Consider the following 20,063-nt stretch of genomic DNA (forward strand, 5'->3'; position numbering starts at 1 on the left):
TGTTGGTGTTGAAAAGGGGTCAGGCCCGCTGGCGGCAGGGTGGATGACGAGGCTCTGCTCAGGCCCTCCCCTTTAAAAGCCTCCACTCCCTCCCCCTTCTTCCTCCACCCTTCCTTCCATCAAAAACTGGAGAAAACAAAGGCCCATAAAGAAAACCAGCTCATCAGTCTGTCCTCTTTGATTTTAATTTTGTTTTTCAGTTTGGGTTGCTTCCTTTTTTTTTTTTTTTTTTTAACATACTAATTAGATGCAAGCTCTTTCTTTGATTTTATGGCCTACATATTTCCTAAGTTTTGCTGGCAGGATGACAGCTGATGTATCCCTTGAGGTCGCAGGAAAACGCTGATGAGGCAAGCCCAGCAGGGGACTTTTCCCGTTGTATCTCAGTCCCCTTTCTCACCATTTTCCTCCCTCCTCTTCTGATGGGGGGTGCCAAGAGAGCTGGGAATAATTGATGGCTCATTAAAGTCCCTCTTTCTGCAGACTGCTTACTCGGCGCTCCCAAAGTCCAGCCTTCCCTGGAGCTGGCAGCTGCTCCAGGCCTGAGCACTGGGGCGCGCACGTAGGAGAGGGTGGTCTCTTCCCAGGGAAGGGCAGGCCACACCGTGTGCTCCAGGAGGACCTGACAGTCTTCCTGCCTGTAGTCTTCTGCCCTGCAGAAGTGAGTTAGTGAGTCACTAACACTGTTGCAAACCAACCCAAAACTCGGAACTATACACAGTTGGTCTTTCATCTGGCAGAAAGGAAACCTCTAACTTTGTCGATTGGCTTAAACAGTCCTCCTACCTTTTTTTTTTTTTTTTTTAAGATTTTATTTAGTTATTTGACAGAGAGAAACAGTGAGAGGGAATTCAAGCAGGGGGTAGTGAGAGAGGGAGATGCAGGCTTCCCACTGAGCAGGGAGTCCGATGTGGGGCTCGATCCCAGGACCCCAGATCATGACCTGAGCCAAAGGCAGGTGCTTAACGACTGAGCCACCCAGGTGCCCCCAATCCTCCCGTCTTTTAAGAAAGAAAATTGAGGGCATCCACTTTTATGGAGCACCGAGTTGGCATCACAGGGCACTAGGCGGGCTCCTAAGATGAACGAGACACTTAGGAGTCCCTGTCCCTTGGGAGCATACAGTCCCGTCACAGGTGAAATGACTGATCACTATACAAGGCAGCATGAAGTCAGTGCGAAGACATAGAGCAGGAATCATGAAGGCATGGTTCATTCTGCTGCAGATTAAAAGGAACAAGGGTCCAGGGGGGCTGCACAGAGGAAGTACTTTCTTTTTGTGGTAGTAAAATATACGTCAGATTTACTATTGTAACACCATTGCGACCGTCACCACCACTTATCCACACCTTTAATTTTCATCTTGCAAAACTGAAGCTCTGTACCCATTAAACACTCACTCCCTGTCCCTCCTCCCCCCATTTCATTGGTTCTTGGCAGCCACCCTTGTCCTTTCTGTCTCCGTGAAGCTGGTAAGTGACTAAGGAGGTTCTGGAAGCACATGATTGACCTCTTAAGGGCAGGCACAGATGCCCATCATCAAGGGGTCACCTCCTTGGATGTGGTGTGGGAGCTGTGACCTGGAAATACTGTTTAGTGTAAATACTTGTGCCAGGGGTTACCGTGGAAGCTGCTGGCAAGTCTCTTCAATGTTTTGGTCGCTGGCGAAAGTTACCGGAAGACCGCATGGCTGCTGGGCTGTTGTGCAGGGGAAAGCTTAGAGGATTACTAACCCCAGACTCTTTTATTGGTGGCAAGAAGACTGAGCCAAAGACTTCAAAATGCCTTCAGAAATTGGCTCCTGGCCCTTTGATTTGTTTTTTCATTATGGCTTAAAGTCTCCTCTAGAAGCTCATAAACATGTATTTCCATGTTGATTTGGGGCTCTTGGTAGCCTGAGCATTGCCTCTGCCATTTTGAAACTGCAGAAGCTGACAGGATTTCTTTTTAGATGACCTCTTGATGTGTGCGTGACTTGCCCCAGGTCATGGCTGCTGTGACCACTGGCAGGAGAGAATCCTGGAGAGAGGCGTGCATTTCACCCTGGGCAGCTCGTTACCCTCCGTAAGCCACAGCCGTTCATCTGTGAGGTGGAGATAACCTGCCTCACCAAGTTCTGTGAGAGTCCAGGGAGGCGCCATCCGCACGCACAGCCCTGACACGTGGCTGGCACGTAGCACGTGCTTGCTACATGTCAGCGCCTCTGCTGCTAGAACCCATGTGTGATCTCCTCCGGCAGGAAACAGATCGGAGACGCACAGACACGCGTGATTCTGGCTCTCTCTGCAACTTTGGCTAAGTTGGTAGATAACACATTCGAGCCTTGGTTTCCTCTCGGTAAAACACAGACCCGGAGTGAATATTGCCCCTTGGGAAGGCTCAAGTCGAGATTACAGTCCGGCGGCTGGGACAGTATGTGCTCAGCGAATGGAGCCTCCTTCCCTGGCTTCCTCAGCCTAATCCTTTGACCTGGAGGTGACAGCAGCCTGGACTCAGGTGCTGGCAGGAAAGCCAGTGGACCAGCACCCGGACAGATTCCTTCTCGGGGCCTGGGAGGGGAGGGGAAGGTGTTTTCCCAGCAACTCAGGCGTCCTCGGGGCAATGGGAACATGACCCCTGTTAGCATGAGAAGCAGATGGTACCCCTTTCCTTTAAATGGGTGTCACTTCAATGGAATTTCTGATGGACTTGTGTCCTGTAGCTACAGGTGAATGTCCTTCTAGGGAAGTATGACACTAGACCTTCCAGGCTTGTCACTGTCATTAAGGAATCTGTTAGACATGCATTTTCCTTTCCCAGTTTCTTGCGTCTTCCAAGTTTTCAGTGTGACAGAGAGGGGCATTCTTCTCCTCCCCTCACCCCTCTTCCTCCGGCATTTCTTGAAGGGTGAGCATTTGAGGCTTCAGTTTCAGGGGTCCGAGCCAGGCTTATGAGTGCAGCGTAAGTCTCTGCCCTGAAGATAGTTCTCCTCCGCCAGCCCCGGGGCCCCTCCCTCTCCCGTTTAACATAAACAGAACAGCTTGTATTCCATGTCTGAATAGTAAACCTGCTGTCTAAAGTTTGCTTTAATATTTATGCGTTCAGCACTGCTGCCTGTTTTTGAGCTCCATCAAAGCCTTTATTATAAGAGCATTTGAAAATGCTGGGGCAGTAGAGAAGGGAGTTGATGTGCGAACCACCTTTCTCACTCTCTCCAGCCCGACTCACCCTCTTCTTCTCTCCCGTCTCCCCCAGCTCCCCCACTCCTAGTTCCCCCTTCATCTAGCATCTCTCTTTCTCCTGCATTCTCTCTTCCTTTCTTACACACACACACATACACGCGCGCACGCGCACACACACACACACACACACACACGCACAGAGCAAAGAGAACTCTTCCCCAAGACCTCTGGGAGGGATCTGTTCAATATTTATAAACTGCTGCAGCAGCTGTAATAACCAGAGGTAGCTGGCACCACTAAGATTTTCTCTAAATAGGATTCTACTGTGGAAACAAAGAATGAGTAGGGGTAGGGGGTGGAGGGCGAGGGCACATGGCACAGCTGTGCCGGCTGCCAGGGGTCGTGGAAGAGCACTGGGGCCTCGTCAGACCTGGTTCTGGGCCCGGCTCTGGCTGGCTTGCTGTGGGGCGCTGGCCAGTCACCCGGCCTTCAGAGTTGTACTACATTTCTGAGAGCCCTGCTGGTTCTGACATTCTGACCTGCTCCACACCTGTGGCCACTGGGGCCCCTTTACCACAGGACATGGCATTTGGAGTCTTAGCCTTCTGGAGCACTTTGTAGCCAGAAGCCCCAGGGGGCTGGGCTGCTCTGGAGCACTCACAGAGCACTTTCCTCCCCAAAGGATGGAGAGCAGGCCAGGCAGCATATTGCTTAAGGAAGACAGTGCCAATTCGGGGCCTGGCTCCCCTGCCCCCGGCTCTTCAGGTACCTTTTTCCCAACTCCTATACCTTTTGGGTTGAATCCCAGCCTCTCTACCGTCCCAGACTTGGGCACGTTGTTCCAGTTCTCTAATAAGCTTCAGTTTCCTCATCTGCAAACCAGAATGGCTTCTCTCCCTTGTGTGATGCTGCGAAGATCAGATGAGCCACCAGACACACCCGCCCAGCACGCGCTGCGGAGGAGACAGCCCCTCTTCCACATCGTGCCTGTTCCATTCACCACCCATTCGCAGAGAAGGGCGAATCCGATGGCTTCCTCCTTCCCCACAGAGAGCTGCGGGAGACAGGCCATGGGATGGGTGCTCTGTGTGCTTGGATTTTCGAAGGCCTTGGTGTTTTCTAATCCCCTTGATACGGACTCTGCTTTCCTCTACCTTGTAGGTCTCTAGAAAGAGATTAAGTCCCTACAGGGAAGCTGGCTTGAGTTGGAAAATCACTGCCCCAAAGGATCAGACTGTTTCTCCACTTCCCTCCCTCCTGGGTCTGAGAATACATTAGGAGAGCAAAGTGTTAGTTCAATCCATTAAGACTCTTGCTTCCAGACCATGCCTCTGGGGGTATTAAATGCTATAATGGTCATTTCTCTGTCTCCTGGGGCATCAAATACTAGATCATTCACACGTGAGTAAGAGATAACACTTACATATGGCCCCGTAGCTGTCTCCGCAGCCCGGATCCTGTTCTCCCATCACCCCAGCCCTTTCTTTAAGGGGCCTTTAATAGAAGGCATCACAACCATGTGCTGCTGGAGGTGATGGATGCATCTAACGGAAGAGGATGATTTCCAGGGGGAGACACACAGCTGGCACATGTCTGAATCCCAAATCCCGTTTTCCGGCACATGTCCAAAGTAATAAAGAGGAAGGAGGAAAAATGAAGAAGTGGCAGGAGCAGAGTTATTCCCCAGCACAGTGGGGGTGGGAGGGAGCAGGGGAGGAGTTGCACACTTTCTTTTCTCTCCCCAATCTTTGTCTGATTTGGCTCAGCAGATGTTTTATTATATAAAAGCCTCTGGCCAGGGTTCTCTGTTCTACCTGAAGCTGCCCAGTGTGAGGAGTGGGGCAGAGAGGCAAGCCATCGCCCTAATCCACTGCTCGGAGAGCTCGTGCACCTCGCCACACTGATAGTTGACTCTCAGCCAGACTCTGCTGGGTATTCAGCCAAAAGTAAGGCACATGCCTCTGCCTTCCTGAAACTCCCCATCTGGAGGGAGAGGAGAACAAGTTCAGGGTGGTCTAGAATTCAGGCCTGTGATGGGGACCCTGGCTTGACGACAGGAGCCAGAGGAAGAGGACCAGGTAGGCTTCACCAAGAAGATGGCCTTTAAGAGGGACCTACAGGATATGTGGGCTCTCCACACGTGACTCTGCTGGCCTGAGCAAAGGAGCCTCGGGGAAGGAGCTAGTGTGTCTCGAACATCTGTTATTTGCCAAGTACTTCCCATACATTTTCAGAGGAGACCCTCCCAAGGTCACTTAGGATTGTGAGTTGGAGACAGGGTTCAAACCCAGCCCACGATGTCACACCATCTTCCCTCTGGGATTGTGGGCAGTGAGAATGCTGGCCTTCCTTCCCTTCTGGCACATTCTGTATCCTTCCTCCTGGGACTCACTATAGGAAGCCCACTCCCCGCCCCCATTTCCTGCCCTCCAGTCCCTAAGATCCACAGCATTTCTGCACCATACGCCCCCACCCCCTAAAACCAGCGTGAGTATATAATTGGAGGGGGGATACTTCTGAAAATGAAATGGAGAGCTACAAGTATTGTGCTGGGGTGTGTGGGTTAAGCGGATCACGCGGTGACCTACGTTGCCACTCTGATGGTGTTCTTTGGAGATCTGTCTTCAGTGCCATCCTCTGTACCCTCCTCCCTCTTGGAGCCTTCTCCTTGCCCCTGGGCTCCGGAACCCCCCTCTCCCGTGGTGGTGCTTTTCTCCCACATCCTCCTGCCACTGAAGACAGGGGAGGGGCATCTCGACGCCATTGTTTCTCCCACCTCCCCATTTACCGAAAAACTTCCAACTGTTTGAATCTCACATCAGGGGACTGTACTCTGACCCCTCCTTAGTGGTGCAGCACCTGGTCACCTCATGGGGGAGTTCGAGGCTTGCTGTCACCTTCTCCACGACTCAGTCATACTTCTTGGTGGTGTCAATATCCATGTGTCTCTCTGCCGCCCCACTTCCAGCCTGGCTTCAGAATGCATGTAAGATCTGAAGAGTTCTCGCCCCCACTGTGACCTTCTTGGTCCCGGTCACCATCAAATCACATCTGCCTCCTTCTGCCCTTGTCCCCTTCAGGGCATCTCCCACACAGCCGCTGGAGTGGAGCCCTCCCACAGCTCTGGTCACAGGGGAAAGGCCAGAGTCTTTGCAGCAGCGCACAGGCCTTGTGGTCTGTGCCTGCCCCTTCTTGTCCCCCATGCGGAGCTCGGGCCACACAGACCTCCATACTCCCCCTCCACCGAGCCACCGAGCCAGGCGAGCTCCCCACTCAGTCTTCACTGGCCAGCCCTCTGCCGCTCGCTCGCAGACCTCCCCACAGGAGTTTGCTGCACGTCTTCATCACATGTCTGTGAGGCCTTCTGACAGCCCCGTCTCTGTTATTTATTTACCTGGTTGTTTCCCCACTAGAAAGTAGGCTTCACAAGAGCAGAGATTTTCATCTCTTTTGATCATTGCTTTATCCCCATGGCCTCAAATGGTGGTTCTCAGACTTCTGTGCGTCATTCCTTGAAGGGCTGGTTCACACGGACTGCGTGGTCTGTAAGTGGGTCTGAGTTGGGCCCCACAGTCTGCCTTTCTAACAAGTTGCTGCCTGCTGCCGCTGCTGCTGGTCGGGTCACACTCTTGACAAACACTGGCCGGAACGAACGTGCCTGTTGCAGGCATCCACTTCTCGTGCGTGGATGAGGGGTGCCGCTGGGGAGGCCCCTGAGTGAGGACGGGAGAGCTGGGCCCTGATGACTGAGCTTCTCGAATGCAGGACCCAGGAGTTTGGCCCCAGCTGCCCTGGGGCGGGGTGGTAGTTGGCGTCGGGGTCTTTAGCACGGCATGCGCCTCAGCAGGAGCAAGATTTAGGGAAGGGCATGTAGGGACCCAGCCGTGCACCTTGGATCCACACCTCACACTGCCTTTGTCTCCCCAGAGTATGCGGAGAACATCGGTGATGGCCGGAGCCCAGAGTTCCGGGAGAATGAGCAGAAGCGCATCCTCGGCTTGCTGGAGAACTTCTAGAAACCCCTTGGCCTCAGGCAGCATGGACTCTCTCTGGGCCTCCATCCCAGAAAGTTTTTACATGGCTCAATGTGACTTTTGGACAAATTAAAGCTAGTTTTGGTATTCCTGGCTGGCATTCTTTGTAGCAGGGCAGTACCCTCTGCTCTTTCCCCGGCTCTTTCCCAGCGGCTGTCCGGAGACACCTCTGAGGAAGCTCGGTGGTGGGCCTCACTCTCCCTGGGAGGGAACCAAGGCCCAGAGAGCGTCTCAGTGAGCCAGCGGTGCAGCGCACCGTGGCCGCACAGCTGCTCCGTGGTCCTACAGGAAAGGGGAGCACATGGACTGCTGACCTCTCTGGTCCAGCCCTGACTCCAACAGTGACACAAGCCATGTGGCTGGGGTGGAAGCAGCCCTGGAAGCCTCCATGGCCCAGCGAGGCCCCTGCCACCCAGAGCACAGACCTTGGAACAGCATCCCGGACCCTGGCATCCATCGGAGCCACTGGTTGGGAGGGGAGCACGAACAAACACGTTCTCATCGGGCCCCACCCTGGGCTGATGAGTCGGGGTCTGGGGTATGGCCGGGTGCCGTGCTGGGCTCTAGCTCCTGGGCAGCTCCATGCGTCAGGGTGAGCGCCACTGCCGGAAGTAAGTAAACAGGCCTTGGGCCCAAATTCCAGCCGCACCTGCCAGTTTACCTTCCTTCCTCTGCAGAGGAGGGGTGGTGTTCGGGGGGGTGAGCGGAGTCATCTGAGCATGCAGCACATAGTGGGAACCTTAGAAGTAGGATTTCCTGTCCTTCCCCCCCCCATATGCTAGGGCTTCAGCATTGGAGTCCCACTCATTTTACACAGAGTGTGAGAAAATGGCTCTCCTCCTTTACAGAAGTCAGCGGGCCGTTAGCATGCTTTTAGCGTGTCCCAAAGAAAAGCGTCCTCGTGAGCGAGGTAGAAGATGAGCCAATTCAGAAAAGCGGCATTTCATTAAAATGGCCCAGGGTCAGCACATAGGCTACGGGGCTGCCGCACACCCTGCCTGTGCCCATGGCCAACACTGCCAGGCAGCCCAGCTCTTCTCACCGAGCCCCAGGTATAGGGCTGTGGGCGCCCCCACCATCTGGCCACAGTCAGCGAGCCGGGGGAGACCCAGTTGCCATTCCGGGCAGCCGTCTAAGGGGACGCCGAATGAGATGGCACCTGCGTCATGCCCAGTGTCGGGCAGCTGGGAGGGTATCGAGTAAGACCACCCTGCCCTCCTGGTGCTCTCGTCAGCCCAGCGGGAAACGGGACAGCGTGCCCATGCTTGTCATGGGGTGGGTGTTGCCCCAGGACCTAGCCAGAATCAGAATGGCCTTATAGTGTTGTTTTGGATTTAGGTGTTTGGTGTTTTTATTCCACTTTCCTGTAACTACGGTAGTGCCCGTGTATCGAACACCTGTTACGTGTTTCTTGCTGTGCATCCATTCTTTTAACATGCGCGACAGCCCTGCTGGCACCGTTACCCCCCACTCACGAGAGCGGAGACGGGGGTCCCAGAGAGGGTGAGGGACTTGTGCGAGGTCCTGGGCCCGAGAAGCAGCAGCACCTGCGTTCACAGCCGCGTCTGCCTGCCTGTGCGGGCTGTGCGCTCCCCTCCACCCGCTGCTTCGACTGGGAGACCACCACGGATCACTGACTGACATGACACTTCGATCGGTTCCACTGTCGATACGTGGTGTAATGAATTCACAAAGAATAAAGCATGTCCAGATGTAACCTGCAGAATCAGAGACTTCTTGAATTAAGGATGATACTTCAGAGAGCATTATTCCTTCAGCATTGTCCTCTTTCTTAAATTCTCTGTTTTTAGCCAGGTGAGGCTTGTACGCGGAACGGAAGTTCAAAATTCGACAGAAAGGTAGGCAGCCAGCCATCTCCTCTCCCACATCCCGACCCCTAGACCCGCCTTCTCCCAAGGCTCTAGGTTTCCCAGAAGCGCGTCAGAAGCCAGCACAGAAGAGGGTGGGCCGGGCTCGGGGCCGCTCACCCCACTTCAACCACAGTCGCTCCACTCCGCCTTGCTTCCCACAGGGGGGTGCCTCCTGGGGTTGGTTTGACAGGTCCCTCTGCCAAAAGGAGGTTTCAACTCCTGTCTTCACTTTACAAATGAGGAAGTGGGTCCCCTTTTCTATCAGTTTTGTGACAGGAGGCTTTGGGGGGTGGGGACATGAGGTATATAAACCCTTAGGATTCAGAAGGGGGTTGTAGTTCAGAGGTGCTGCAGGGACTGGGAAGACGGAATGAGGAGAAATCTTGACCCTCTGCTTTCTGATTGTAACAACCCCCTGCACAGGGCTAAGAAAAGGTGTTAAGAACAAGGTAAAGATACTCATTACTAACCTTGCTAATCCATGGGCTCCTGGGGTGTGGGCCTACCTTTTGTGTCTGCTCATTGCTGAGACCCTATCTGCCTCATCAAGCAGCCCCAACCCCTCCAGAAGGACTTCTTGGGCATCCAGTAAAGGCCGCCCATGCCATATGAAGATCTGAACTTGACTTCCACGTCTGTCCACTGTTGGGGCTCCCAAACTCTTCCCTTCAAGCCAAACCCCCATGGCCATCCTTGTGTCGATAGCTGCGTGCTGCCAGCACCCACCATCCCAGCAGGGCGGTACGCCTTTTCCTATCCAAACACGGCAGTAAAGCAGCCTTTAAGCAGGATTAGAATTTCTTCACAAGGGAAGCGAGGATGTCACGTACCTCTTCCCTCACAGCCTGCTGCTCTGGACTGGTCCGCACGCCTGAGTTCAGTGGCAGCGGGATCGGTCGTGTCTAATTTAAAGAGATTGTTAGGCAGGCCACACTCCTCCTTTATCTGGGGGGGAGCGCTTTGTCAGGGGAGCTAGAAGCCACCCTTCTTGGGTCACCCCCAACCAGAGCACCCATGCCCCGGGGGGCATCCTCTGCCATTACCAAGAGTGTCAATTTAGTGTTGACAGAGAGGCAAGACTCACTTTCCTAAAGGCAAAAACTTCCTGATAAGATTTTCTTACCCAACAGCAAAGGTTAAGAGCAGAACCACAGTCTTCAACCTGTCTTCCTCCTTGGTATACATGGAACGTGGCTGCTGTCCCAGCGCTGGGCCTCCGTTCTCGGGGCTGCGGGAAAGACAGGGGCTCCCCCCGCCACCTTTTTCTTGATCAGGTGACGCATGCCCTTGGTGTAAACTTGAGAAGGTCCGCGAGGGTATTTCATGTCTGATACCCCCACCCCCTGCAGCGCCCTTCCCCAGAAGCAGCCACTGCTGAATAGCCAGACTGTCCTTTCAGGGATGTGTTTTTAAGTGAATAAAAACGTATTTAACACAAACGGGAGCATATCATGCCCTCCGTCCTGCGCCTTTTTGTTCGCTCTCCACCCTCCGTACACACCCAGCGGCCCCGCTCCTTCCTTCGCTGAGCTCGACTGTGGCCGGGGCACACGTGATTCCGCTAATCACATTCAGGGACGTTCGGGTGTCTCCAATCTTTGGTTGTTAAAATGCTGCAGTGAACATCCTTGGCCATTTCACACACGTGTGAGTTTAAACTCCCAAGCAGAATTGCTGAGTCAGAATGCGCGTTTTTCACTGTGATACCTGCTGCCACGTGGCCCGCCCTCCATCGACAGCTCCTGGGCCACCCTCCCACACACACTCCCCCCACCGAGCACGGCGCCTGCCCTGGTGTCTCTGCCTTTCTGATGGCAGCAGTGGTTGCGTCTTCACTTGCATTTCTCCCAGGAGTGAAGTCATCTAGTGTTTTAGAAGGATGAATTGATTGCACATGGACGTATTAGCTAGTACTCATCGAGCCCATTCTGTGAGCTCATGCTTCTCTCCAATCAGTTCATGGCACCCTCATTCCTAAGGGTAAGTCCATTGTCATCAGCCCCCTTTCACAGATGACATGAGACGCCGGGGCCTGTGGCTTGCAAAGTGACAAATCTGGGCCTAGAACAGAAGCAGACTGGCTCTGAATTCCATACTCCTGACCTCAGAGCCGCCCTGTCTCCCAACCAACTGGCAGAGAAGGGGCTCGAGGGAGGTTGGAGAGTGGCAGCAGATCTCTGGGGAGCCCCCCCCATTCTGTCCATACAGAATGCATCAGAGGCAGAAGCAGCCCGTTGATGGCCTTGTGACGGGAGCCCACGGTGGCTGTGCAGGCCCCTGCTCCCTGAGCCCCTCGCTCCCACATCTGGGCAGCTGGCTGCGACACTTGCCTGGGTGGGGGGCCCAAGGCCAGGTTTCCTGGCTGGACATGGGCAATCACCTGAGTGTGGCCCTGGCTGCTCCACCATGCGAAGGGGGAAGTCCAAGAAACATCTGGAAGGTTAGGCTTTCTCTCTGCAGCAATGGGGAGGAGGAGCCACGTTCCAGCAGCTCGTAGTGAGGATCCTTGCGTACCTTCCCCCATCTACTTGCTCCTCACCTGTCCACTGAGCTCAGACTCCTCTTATGCACCCCCCAACCCATGTCACATGTCACTGTAACCTCCCAGCGCATGTCTTCCGGCTGCCCACTCCCCCCAACCCTGGCCAGAGCATGTCTGCTGCACACGTGCTCTGGACGGGGCCTCATGCTGGGCACGGGGGCGTGAACCCCAGCCTGAAGTTAACTCCCCATGTTGCCCAACAGGGTGTCCCAAGGAAGCGATAACGAGCTTTAAGAGACTCAAGGGACAGAGAGGGTCCCCAAATCTGACAGGAGGGATCAGGAAAGCCAGGACAGTGCGCCATATCTGTTATCTCAAGTGACATTCAGGGCTCTTAAGAGGGCCATGAGTCTCAAAAAATAAGAGGTAGAAAGTCCTTCGAGACAGAAGGAATCGCACAGGCAAAGGGGCAGGGGCCAGGTAAAACAGGCCTTTAGGGATGCTGAGACTGCTCAGAAGTCCCAGGGCAAGGGCTGAATGAGCTCCTGGCCGTGACAGAACCCGGCAGAATGACACGCATGTGGATTCCTCTGCTTTCTGGGAGCTTGGCGTCATGTCTAGTCACAGAGCTTGTTCTAGGACGCATGGCCTCCCCTTCCTGCAGGCTCCCCCAGTCCTCGAATGATGCAGAAACAGATTCTGACCCCTGAAGCAAGATCTGACCTCCCAAGTTTGTCTGGGAAGTAACCAGGCCCCAGATAATGCTGGTGACAGCTGAGCGACAAGCAAGGCCTCGGCCCCTAAGGCAGCAGGAAGGCTGCAGGAGGCCCCCAGGGCACGGATGGGAAAAGGCACCAGAGGTAGGGGCTACAGAAGCTGGGACCTAAGTCTGGCCACCTCCGAGAAAGCTCCAGCTTGTGGGTGGGGCCTCAGTGAGGGTCCCAGACTGGAAATGCCATGGAGCAGAAGAGCAGGACACTGCGGCCTCAAGCCCAGCCTCCTTCAGACAAGACCATGGCCCTCACCTCTTGGAGTCTCGGCTCCAAGGAGAGTCTCGGCTCTCCTTCATTCTGAACAAGAGGGTCTCTGAGGGGTCAGCCTGTGGAAATCCACCTGCAACCAGCTCGGGGCACCCCCGTAAGCTGTGTGGGGAACAAGACAGGTGTTGTTGCTGGCCTCAAGGAGCTCCTGGGACAGACAGAGAGACAATAAACAGGTAAACAAAGAATGAGTACTGGGGAGTTCTGAAAGGGATAGGGCCATCATTCTCCAGAAAAGAGCCAGGAGCCATGTGGCTGTTCCCCCCATGAGGCAGGGGCTGCTGGGGCAGCAGACCAGGGAGGGAGACAGGGGCCAGATCTGAGGGCCCCGAGGCCTATGGAGCAGTTTGGGCCAGGAAGAGACGCCATCTGAGTTTTGGAAAGATTCCTTTGCTTGATGGAGGACTTGTCGTGGACAACAGCGTAGGAGCAGGAGCTCCAAGAAGAGGCTGGGGCACGCTCCCAAGGAGGAGAAGCTGGTGCTGGGGGCCAGGAGGAGGTGGCCTGTGGGGACAGGCTGAGGCAGAGCTACGGGTCACCATGCAGGGAGGGGACCCTGCCCCCAGAGCCTTTTCCAGGCACCGAGGGCTGGGAGCCACTTAATGGCCCAGCCAGAGGTGGGTGGGGCCGCCCGAGAGAGCCGCTCAGTATATAAATATCTTTAATGAATAAATAGAAGTGCTTTTAGGGCTGGCGGAGTCCTATCATTTCCACCTGCCGTAAAATTTCATTAGAAGCAGGCGCTGCAGGGGGAGAGGAATGGCTGCAATGAATCTGCCCACCCACCCACCCCCCGGCCCCGCCTCCACGCTGGGCCCACTCAGCCCCGCTCCATGGAGAATCCGGACCCAGGCTCTCCTCCCCCGAGCATTCCTGGGACCCCCACCCCACCACAGAAGTCTGGTGTTTTCCTGCCCCAGGGCAGCGCCCCCAACCCCACTAGAACAGGCAAGAAGCAGCAGTGAGCAGGGATCTCACTCCCCTTGGGAATCAGACACAGCAATTCCTGCCTCCTCCCCTCTCCACTTCCAGCCCCTCCCAGAGACTTCACCCCCTCCCCGCTAGTGCAGTTGAGGTGGGTTTCAGAGAAGACAGTGACCAATGCTGCTGAATTCCAGAAACAACAGAGCTGAGGGAAAGCATGCCTGGGGTCAGACCGTTTTACAAACGAGAAAACAAGAGGCCCAAGGAAGTAGGGGACTGTCCCACGATCACTCACGGTCAGCAGATCCAGCCCTCCCAAAGGTGGCGGGGGCTCCTTTATTGAGCACCAACTAAATGCCATGACAGACCACCACACTCGTCTCCACATCACCAGTGTGTAGGGAGGAGGCAAAGAAATGGCGCCGTACCATTTTACAGATGAGAACACTTGAGGCCCAGAGAGAAGTAGGATCCAGGTCACCGCCCGTGTCCGCGACAGCCAGATGAGAGACTGTCTCGGCCTGACCATAGCTGCCTTTCTCTCCTTTATGCAAATGTTCTGTTCTTTTCTGAGACCTTCCAAAGACTGGAGTAGAAAATGTACCGATTGCCTACTACGTGCCAGGTAGTCTCCAAACTGAAGGCCATCGTCCCCTGCCCCTGGCTGCGTCCCGGGAGCATCTTCCAAGAATGTTGCCATGCTCACCTCCATTTTATAAATGAGCAAAGGAAGCACAGAGAGGTCAAAGAATGTGTCCAAGGTCACACAGCTGTGTCACAGAGACCGGCTAATTGCTCAAACAGCTGGGGATCCTCAGGCCCCGCCCCCTGGCCCCATGGCCACCCTCCACCCTACCAGTGGTGTACAGCTGGCAACCCACCTAAGCCCGTGGTTATCAGTTAAGCTCATTAAGTGGCCAGGACAGGACAGGGCCCTGGCCAGCTGCCTTCCCTCCTCACCTCACTCCAGCCCTCCTGAGAGCAAGGCCTGAGGACAGGTTTCTGCTTTTACCAGCTGTAAGCCAGTGTCTCTCTATAAATAAGATGAAAAGATATGCAAGCAAGCTTCACCGGACTGGCCCCCGGACCAGTGGGCACCGGGCATGAGTGCTGGAGACAGGCTCCCTGGCTTCAAACCCAGCCCTGCTCCTCCCCAGTTGTGCGATCCCCACTCTGGGCCTCGACCTCCTCATCTGTAAAATGGGGCTAGTGCTCAGCGATACTACTTGCCGTCTCGACCTGAGACAAGCTCATACATAGAAAGTCATTGACCAATGGTTAAGTGCCGATCAAGGATCATACCATCATTAACAGTCATCCTTATGTTAGCGGATTTTCTTGTTCCCTTTCCCCACTAGACTGGGAGCAGATTCATCTTTATTTATATCTTCCAGAATGAATGAGCAAACCTGTGAGGGCATCAGTCCTTCTATCAGCAAACACCCATGCCAAGGTCCTTTAGGAGCAAAGAGTGAGTGTGCCATACCCCACAGCTATTCTCTAAGGGGCTGGGGTGTTGAACCACAGTGGCGTGGGTGGGCCTCACCTGACCACCTGCCCAGCCACTGCTTACAGCCTCTCTGGTGCTCCCTCCCCCCAGGCCTTCGTCCATCCCTGTGTTCCTGCTCTGTGATGATTCTGCTGTCGCTCAAGACTCGCCCAGGGCCAGACACTGCCCTCCCTGGGGACAGGAGCATGGGTCCCGTTCTCATAGGCAGATGCACCCCTCATCAACCAGAACATGACGAGCAGAGGTCCTGAGAACCCCATGCACTTTGCCTTCCACCCCAAAGCCCCTAGTTCCTCTTTCACCCCCTCTCTGCTCTCCCCAGATCCCCAGGGAGCCTTCCCCAAGCCTGTTTCTCCTGACCTGCCCCGTGAGCTGCCTGAAGGTAGGAGCCGCCTTCCTCCATTTCTCTGCTGAGTGCTCAGCATGAGCCCCTGCAGCATTTCCTCAGCAAATCTTTTCTGAGCACCTACCATGTGCCAGGCCCCATGTGCGGCGGTGGGGTTAGAGAACAAACGAGGCTCCTTGTCTCGCAAACCAGCAAGACAGCTCAAGGTGGTCCTGGGAGCTATACACAAAATAAAAGAGAGTGACAGGAAGGAAGAGTAGCTCCTTCTGTGTGGATGGTCAGGGAAGGGCTTTCTGAGGAGGTGATGCTGAGTTGAGACAGAATTGACAAGCAGAGCAGGTGCCAAGGAAAGTTGGGATTCTAGGCAGAAGGAAGAGCAAGTGCAAAGGTCCTGGGGCAGGAGCATGATTTGCATATTAAGGAACAGCTAGGTGCCACGTGAATGAGGAGAGCTGCGTGAATTTGCAGAGATGGGCTGGGAGCGGGCTGAACAGGCCCTTATTGGTCACAGTGAGGAATTTGGATTTTCTTCCACACACAGTGGGAAACCATGCAAGGGTTTGAAGCAGTGGAGGGAAAAATGATCCCAGGAGTGTGTGGAATATAACAACCCAGTGAAGGAGGGAGAATGGGAGGGGGTGGGTGAAGGAAGAGAGGATGAAGGAATGAATGGCAAAGCAAAGGGAAAAGGACCCAGCTGGCTACCTGCATGAAGGAGATGCCACCGATGCAGCAGGACCTGGGTCCCTCCTGTCCTTAACCTCTGCGTCTCTTCTGGCCCACTGTCTAGAGTGGTCGCACCTAGTCCAGGCTCGTGGTGGTCAGAGCGACAGACACAAAGGCACCCTGAGTCAGGGTGGGAAGCGGTGATTCTGGGAATATCTGACCCGAGTCTTGGGAGTTCGTGATGCTTCGCTTCCAGAAGGAGGCAACAATGGCCTGGGGAAGAAAGGGCAGGAGGAACTTTACCAGGAAAGGAGACAGCAGGGTCTCCCGGGAAAGGCTCTGAGAGGGGCAGAGGCAGAGAGGCAGGAAACAGCCCAGATCTGAGCTGGGGGCCTTACAGACCCAAATCCAATTAATTGTCACCACAACTCTGTGAAGGGCAAGCTGTTGTCCCCATTTTATAGATGAGAGAACCAAGGCTTGGGAAAGGGAAGAGGCTGGATAGCCACACGACCCTTCTGGGCAAGAGCTGAATCTTGACCTCAAAGCCCAAGAATCCTCAATAAAACATATCCCAACACTCTTGTGAGGGTTGGGAGTCCTCATGGCAGGCAGGAGGGACGATACTGTCAAAGACACACACACACACACACTCACACACGCACATACACACACACACACACTGTAGGCATTGCTGAGCAGCTCATTCTTCCTGGGGTATCATGGAGCTCACTGTGATGGAGGTAGCATTTGAATTCAACCATGTAGGGTGGTGAGATTTGATGGGTGGGGAGGAGGTTGCAGAGGAGAGGAGATAGAAAACGGGACTGGGAGGTGAAGAGGAGTCAGGTTGGAAACGCTCCCAGGCCAAGGCCAAGGCCAAGTGGTGGTACTCTATTCCGAAGACACAGTGGGGCCCTGGAAGGGCTCTGAGCGAATCTGAATGACCCTCCCGTTTCATGCTGAAGGAGAGGGCTGGTGCTGTAGTCTAGGCAGGCCTTGGTGGTGACCTTGAGGATGGGGAGGAGAGAGCCTATTTGAAAGCTATTATGGAGTTAGAGTGGGCCCGACTTGCTTGGATGGAAGCGGGGGAGCACAGGTTACATTCCCGAGGGCGTCAATTAACTCGGTCACCTCCCCTGGCCAGAGACTAAAGCCATTCATTCACCCACCTCTCTGGCCACCTGGCCACCAACCCACGACTTCTCCTTCCTTCCGTCCAGCATGTGTTAGTCTCTGCCTTGGGCCAGTCCCTGTCTTTGTTGGGGGGCAGGGTACGGACGTGCCTGTGCTGGTCCCTGGCCCTCAGGAGCACTTCTCGGTCTAATGGGAAGACCACCGTGACAAGAGGCATTTCCAACCCAGCGTGCGGAGAACAGGTGATCAGAGGGAGTGGGGAGAGAAGAAGGGATCACGGGAACTCGGCACGGCCCAGCTCCACCTCCAGAAGGTGGGTTTGCAATGTCATGATCCCAAAGGACAGTACATTATTAGCGTTATTAATTACCATTAATCTAATTAAATGGCAATTACATTTAAGAACACAGTGATAAAAATGCCACCTTGGGCTTAAATGGATCCACAAATGACTTTCCATGAGCTCCATGAGCTCAGCCTACCCCCCGCTGCAGCACCGCTGGCTCAGTGGGTGCACGGCCCACCCGCCCATTTCAGAGTCACCATGGAGGGATCGCAAGGTCCCACTCCCGTCGTTCCACCAGTGAGAACACCGAGGCCCGGGAAGGGGACAGTACGGGGCCCCGGGCTCACGCCCAAGTCGGTGACAAAGGGAAATTCAAGCCAAGGAGCCGGATACCAGCCCACCTGCCTCCCAACCTGCCCCATCCCTAACAGCCTTTTTTTTTTTCCTAGGAAAAACAGCTGTCAGAGGCAGCCATCCTGTTACCGATTAAACAAGGCAAATTCTATCGGAACAGAATCAGAGACACCCCTGGACACCTAATTACACAGTCTGGAACGAGAAACATGGGCAGGGAAACAGGAATATGAACAAACAGTGCAGCCGGCAGCAGAGCGCTCTCCCCATCGCCAGAAGCTGTCATCTCCCTGAGGCCTCCAGACAGGAGGACGGGGCACAACTCCTGGTCCTTGAATAAGGTTCCCGCTCCCAGGAAGGGGCTCCCCAGCTGGAGGAAGCCTGGCAGAACCCCCCACACTCCACCTGCTGCCGCCAGTCAGGGCTCCATGCCAAAGGAGCGTGTCGGTAGGAGCCTGTCTCAGCGCCCCCTCGGACCCGGACCCGTGGGGGACAGGTGTCATTCTAGGCCTCCAGCAGGCAGGACAGCAAGCTGGGGCAGAGCTGGGCTGGAGCCGTGCTGGCTTGGCCTGGAACTAGGGCTCCATCTCCCAGCTGGAGGGCTGTCCGAGCAGGTTCTGTCCCTGTGGCTGTGCTGGGTGCAGGCGCCGGGCTCGGCTGCCCCCACCCCCATTGTGATAACCTGTGATTTTATACTGAGCAGGATTGTAAGCTAGGGAGGGCAGGGGCCCTGTGTGATCCTGTTTCCATGTCCCCCACATCAAGAGGCACTGGAGCAGACAGTAACGACTGGGTAATTTCAGGATTCATTTTGCCCTATCCTCGCTGTGTTCGTGCTGGTCTTGGGGAGACAGGAATGAACAAAACAGAGGCCCCTGCTCGGGAGGAACCCATGAGCTTGGGGGACATAGACACTGAGCAAGGCCAGACCAATTAGAAGAAGAGAATTAAATGATGTAACTTTGGGTAGAAATAAGTGAGATGCAGGAAACAAGGTGATGGAATGAAGAGTGAATCAAATCAGCCCGGGGGTGGGGGTGGGGGTGGGGGCTCCTGGAGATAAGATGCTTCTGGAAGGCCTCTCTTGGGAGATACTTGAGCTGAGACCTGAACAATGAGAAGGGGCAGCCAAGGGCAGAGCTGGGGGGACATTCTAGGTGACTGCAAGTCAAACGAACCAGTGCGTGGGTATGTGGACGAGTGAGGGGAGGCAGAAGGGGGTGCACTGTGGGAAGACAGGCCCAGAGCCCACGGGGTGCCCTCGCTCTCCGCTGCAGGGGGTCACAGGCTCCCCTGAGAGTCTCCCGCAGGCAGGGCACGGCGCCCTCAGTGCCCTTTCTTCCCTCCTCGGGGCGCCGGGCCCTCCCCACTGCAGCGAGCCCAGATGCCACCCCCACAAGGGACCTCCTCTAAGGTGACTCTGCTCATTATTTATTGTTAGTATTATTGGTGTGCCATTAATAATCGTTACCCCTCACCTCCCTCCCTGCTTTTCTGTCTTTGCGCGGCAGCAGTTTGCGTCCTCTGCGTAGGTCACGGAGCCTGAAGACAAGCTTTGGGGCTTTCTGAGCCCCTGGTGATCCATCCCTGGGGGGGAGAACATAAGAGCCACCCGTAACGCGGGGCTCTGTCTCTTCAAGGCCATGGGATCTGACTGTGGCCATCATGTTGCGTGACCTAGAACAAGGCCTGGCCTCCCTGGGCTTCCCTCTCGCCTCCAGCATGGACAGGACCTCGCACCCCTGCCCCAGGCTGCTTCCCATGCACCGGCTGTGGATGTCACACAGCAGCCCTGCGTGGTAGACTTCGGGTTCTTACCTCTTCCACCCCCTTCACAGAGGCCAGAACTGGGCCTCAACGGGGTCCTGTGGCTCGGCCCACGGCCAGTAAGAGGGCCCGGCTGAGATGAAAGGGTAGTGATGCTTCAACACAAACTCCAGGATTCCGGTGCCTGTACTATGGTTTTATAGGTCTTTGTTCTAGAAAATGCGTGCTAGAATATTCAGAGACGGTGGTGTACCACATGCTGTGCTTGCAACTTTCCCCTGAGTTGAAGACGAATTCAAATTTTTTAAAAATTTTAAACGTTCAAAATGTGGAAACAAAACCCAACCAAACCAGGCCCCTGACCCTTCCACGCTGGGCATAGTTTTTCAGGCCTAGCCGGGCCGGCCTGGAGATGGGGACCCCTTTTGGACTCATTGCCTACACGCAAAGAGGGGGATGGTATTTGATCCCTGACTTTGCAAACA

At 54.9% G+C, this 20,063-nt stretch overlaps 1 protein-coding gene across 1 annotated transcript in view; it reads left to right on the top strand.

Annotated features, from left to right (window-relative positions):
- CTNNBL1 (catenin beta like 1) overlaps positions 1-7,284 on the top strand; it is a 162,332-nt gene extending 155,048 nt beyond the window's left edge. Inside the window, exon 16 of the mRNA XM_059406983.1 lies at positions 7,089-7,284. Within this exon, the coding sequence (XP_059262966.1) occupies positions 7,089-7,177 (89 nt within the window). The 3' untranslated portion in view covers positions 7,178-7,284. The remainder of the gene's footprint in view (positions 1-7,088) is intronic.
- The last annotated feature ends 12,779 nt before the right edge of the window (positions 7,285-20,063 follow it).

This window comes from Mustela nigripes, chromosome 7 (assembly GCF_022355385.1).
Source record: "Mustela nigripes isolate SB6536 chromosome 7, MUSNIG.SB6536, whole genome shotgun sequence".
Taxonomy (NCBI): domain Eukaryota; kingdom Metazoa; phylum Chordata; class Mammalia; order Carnivora; family Mustelidae; genus Mustela; species Mustela nigripes.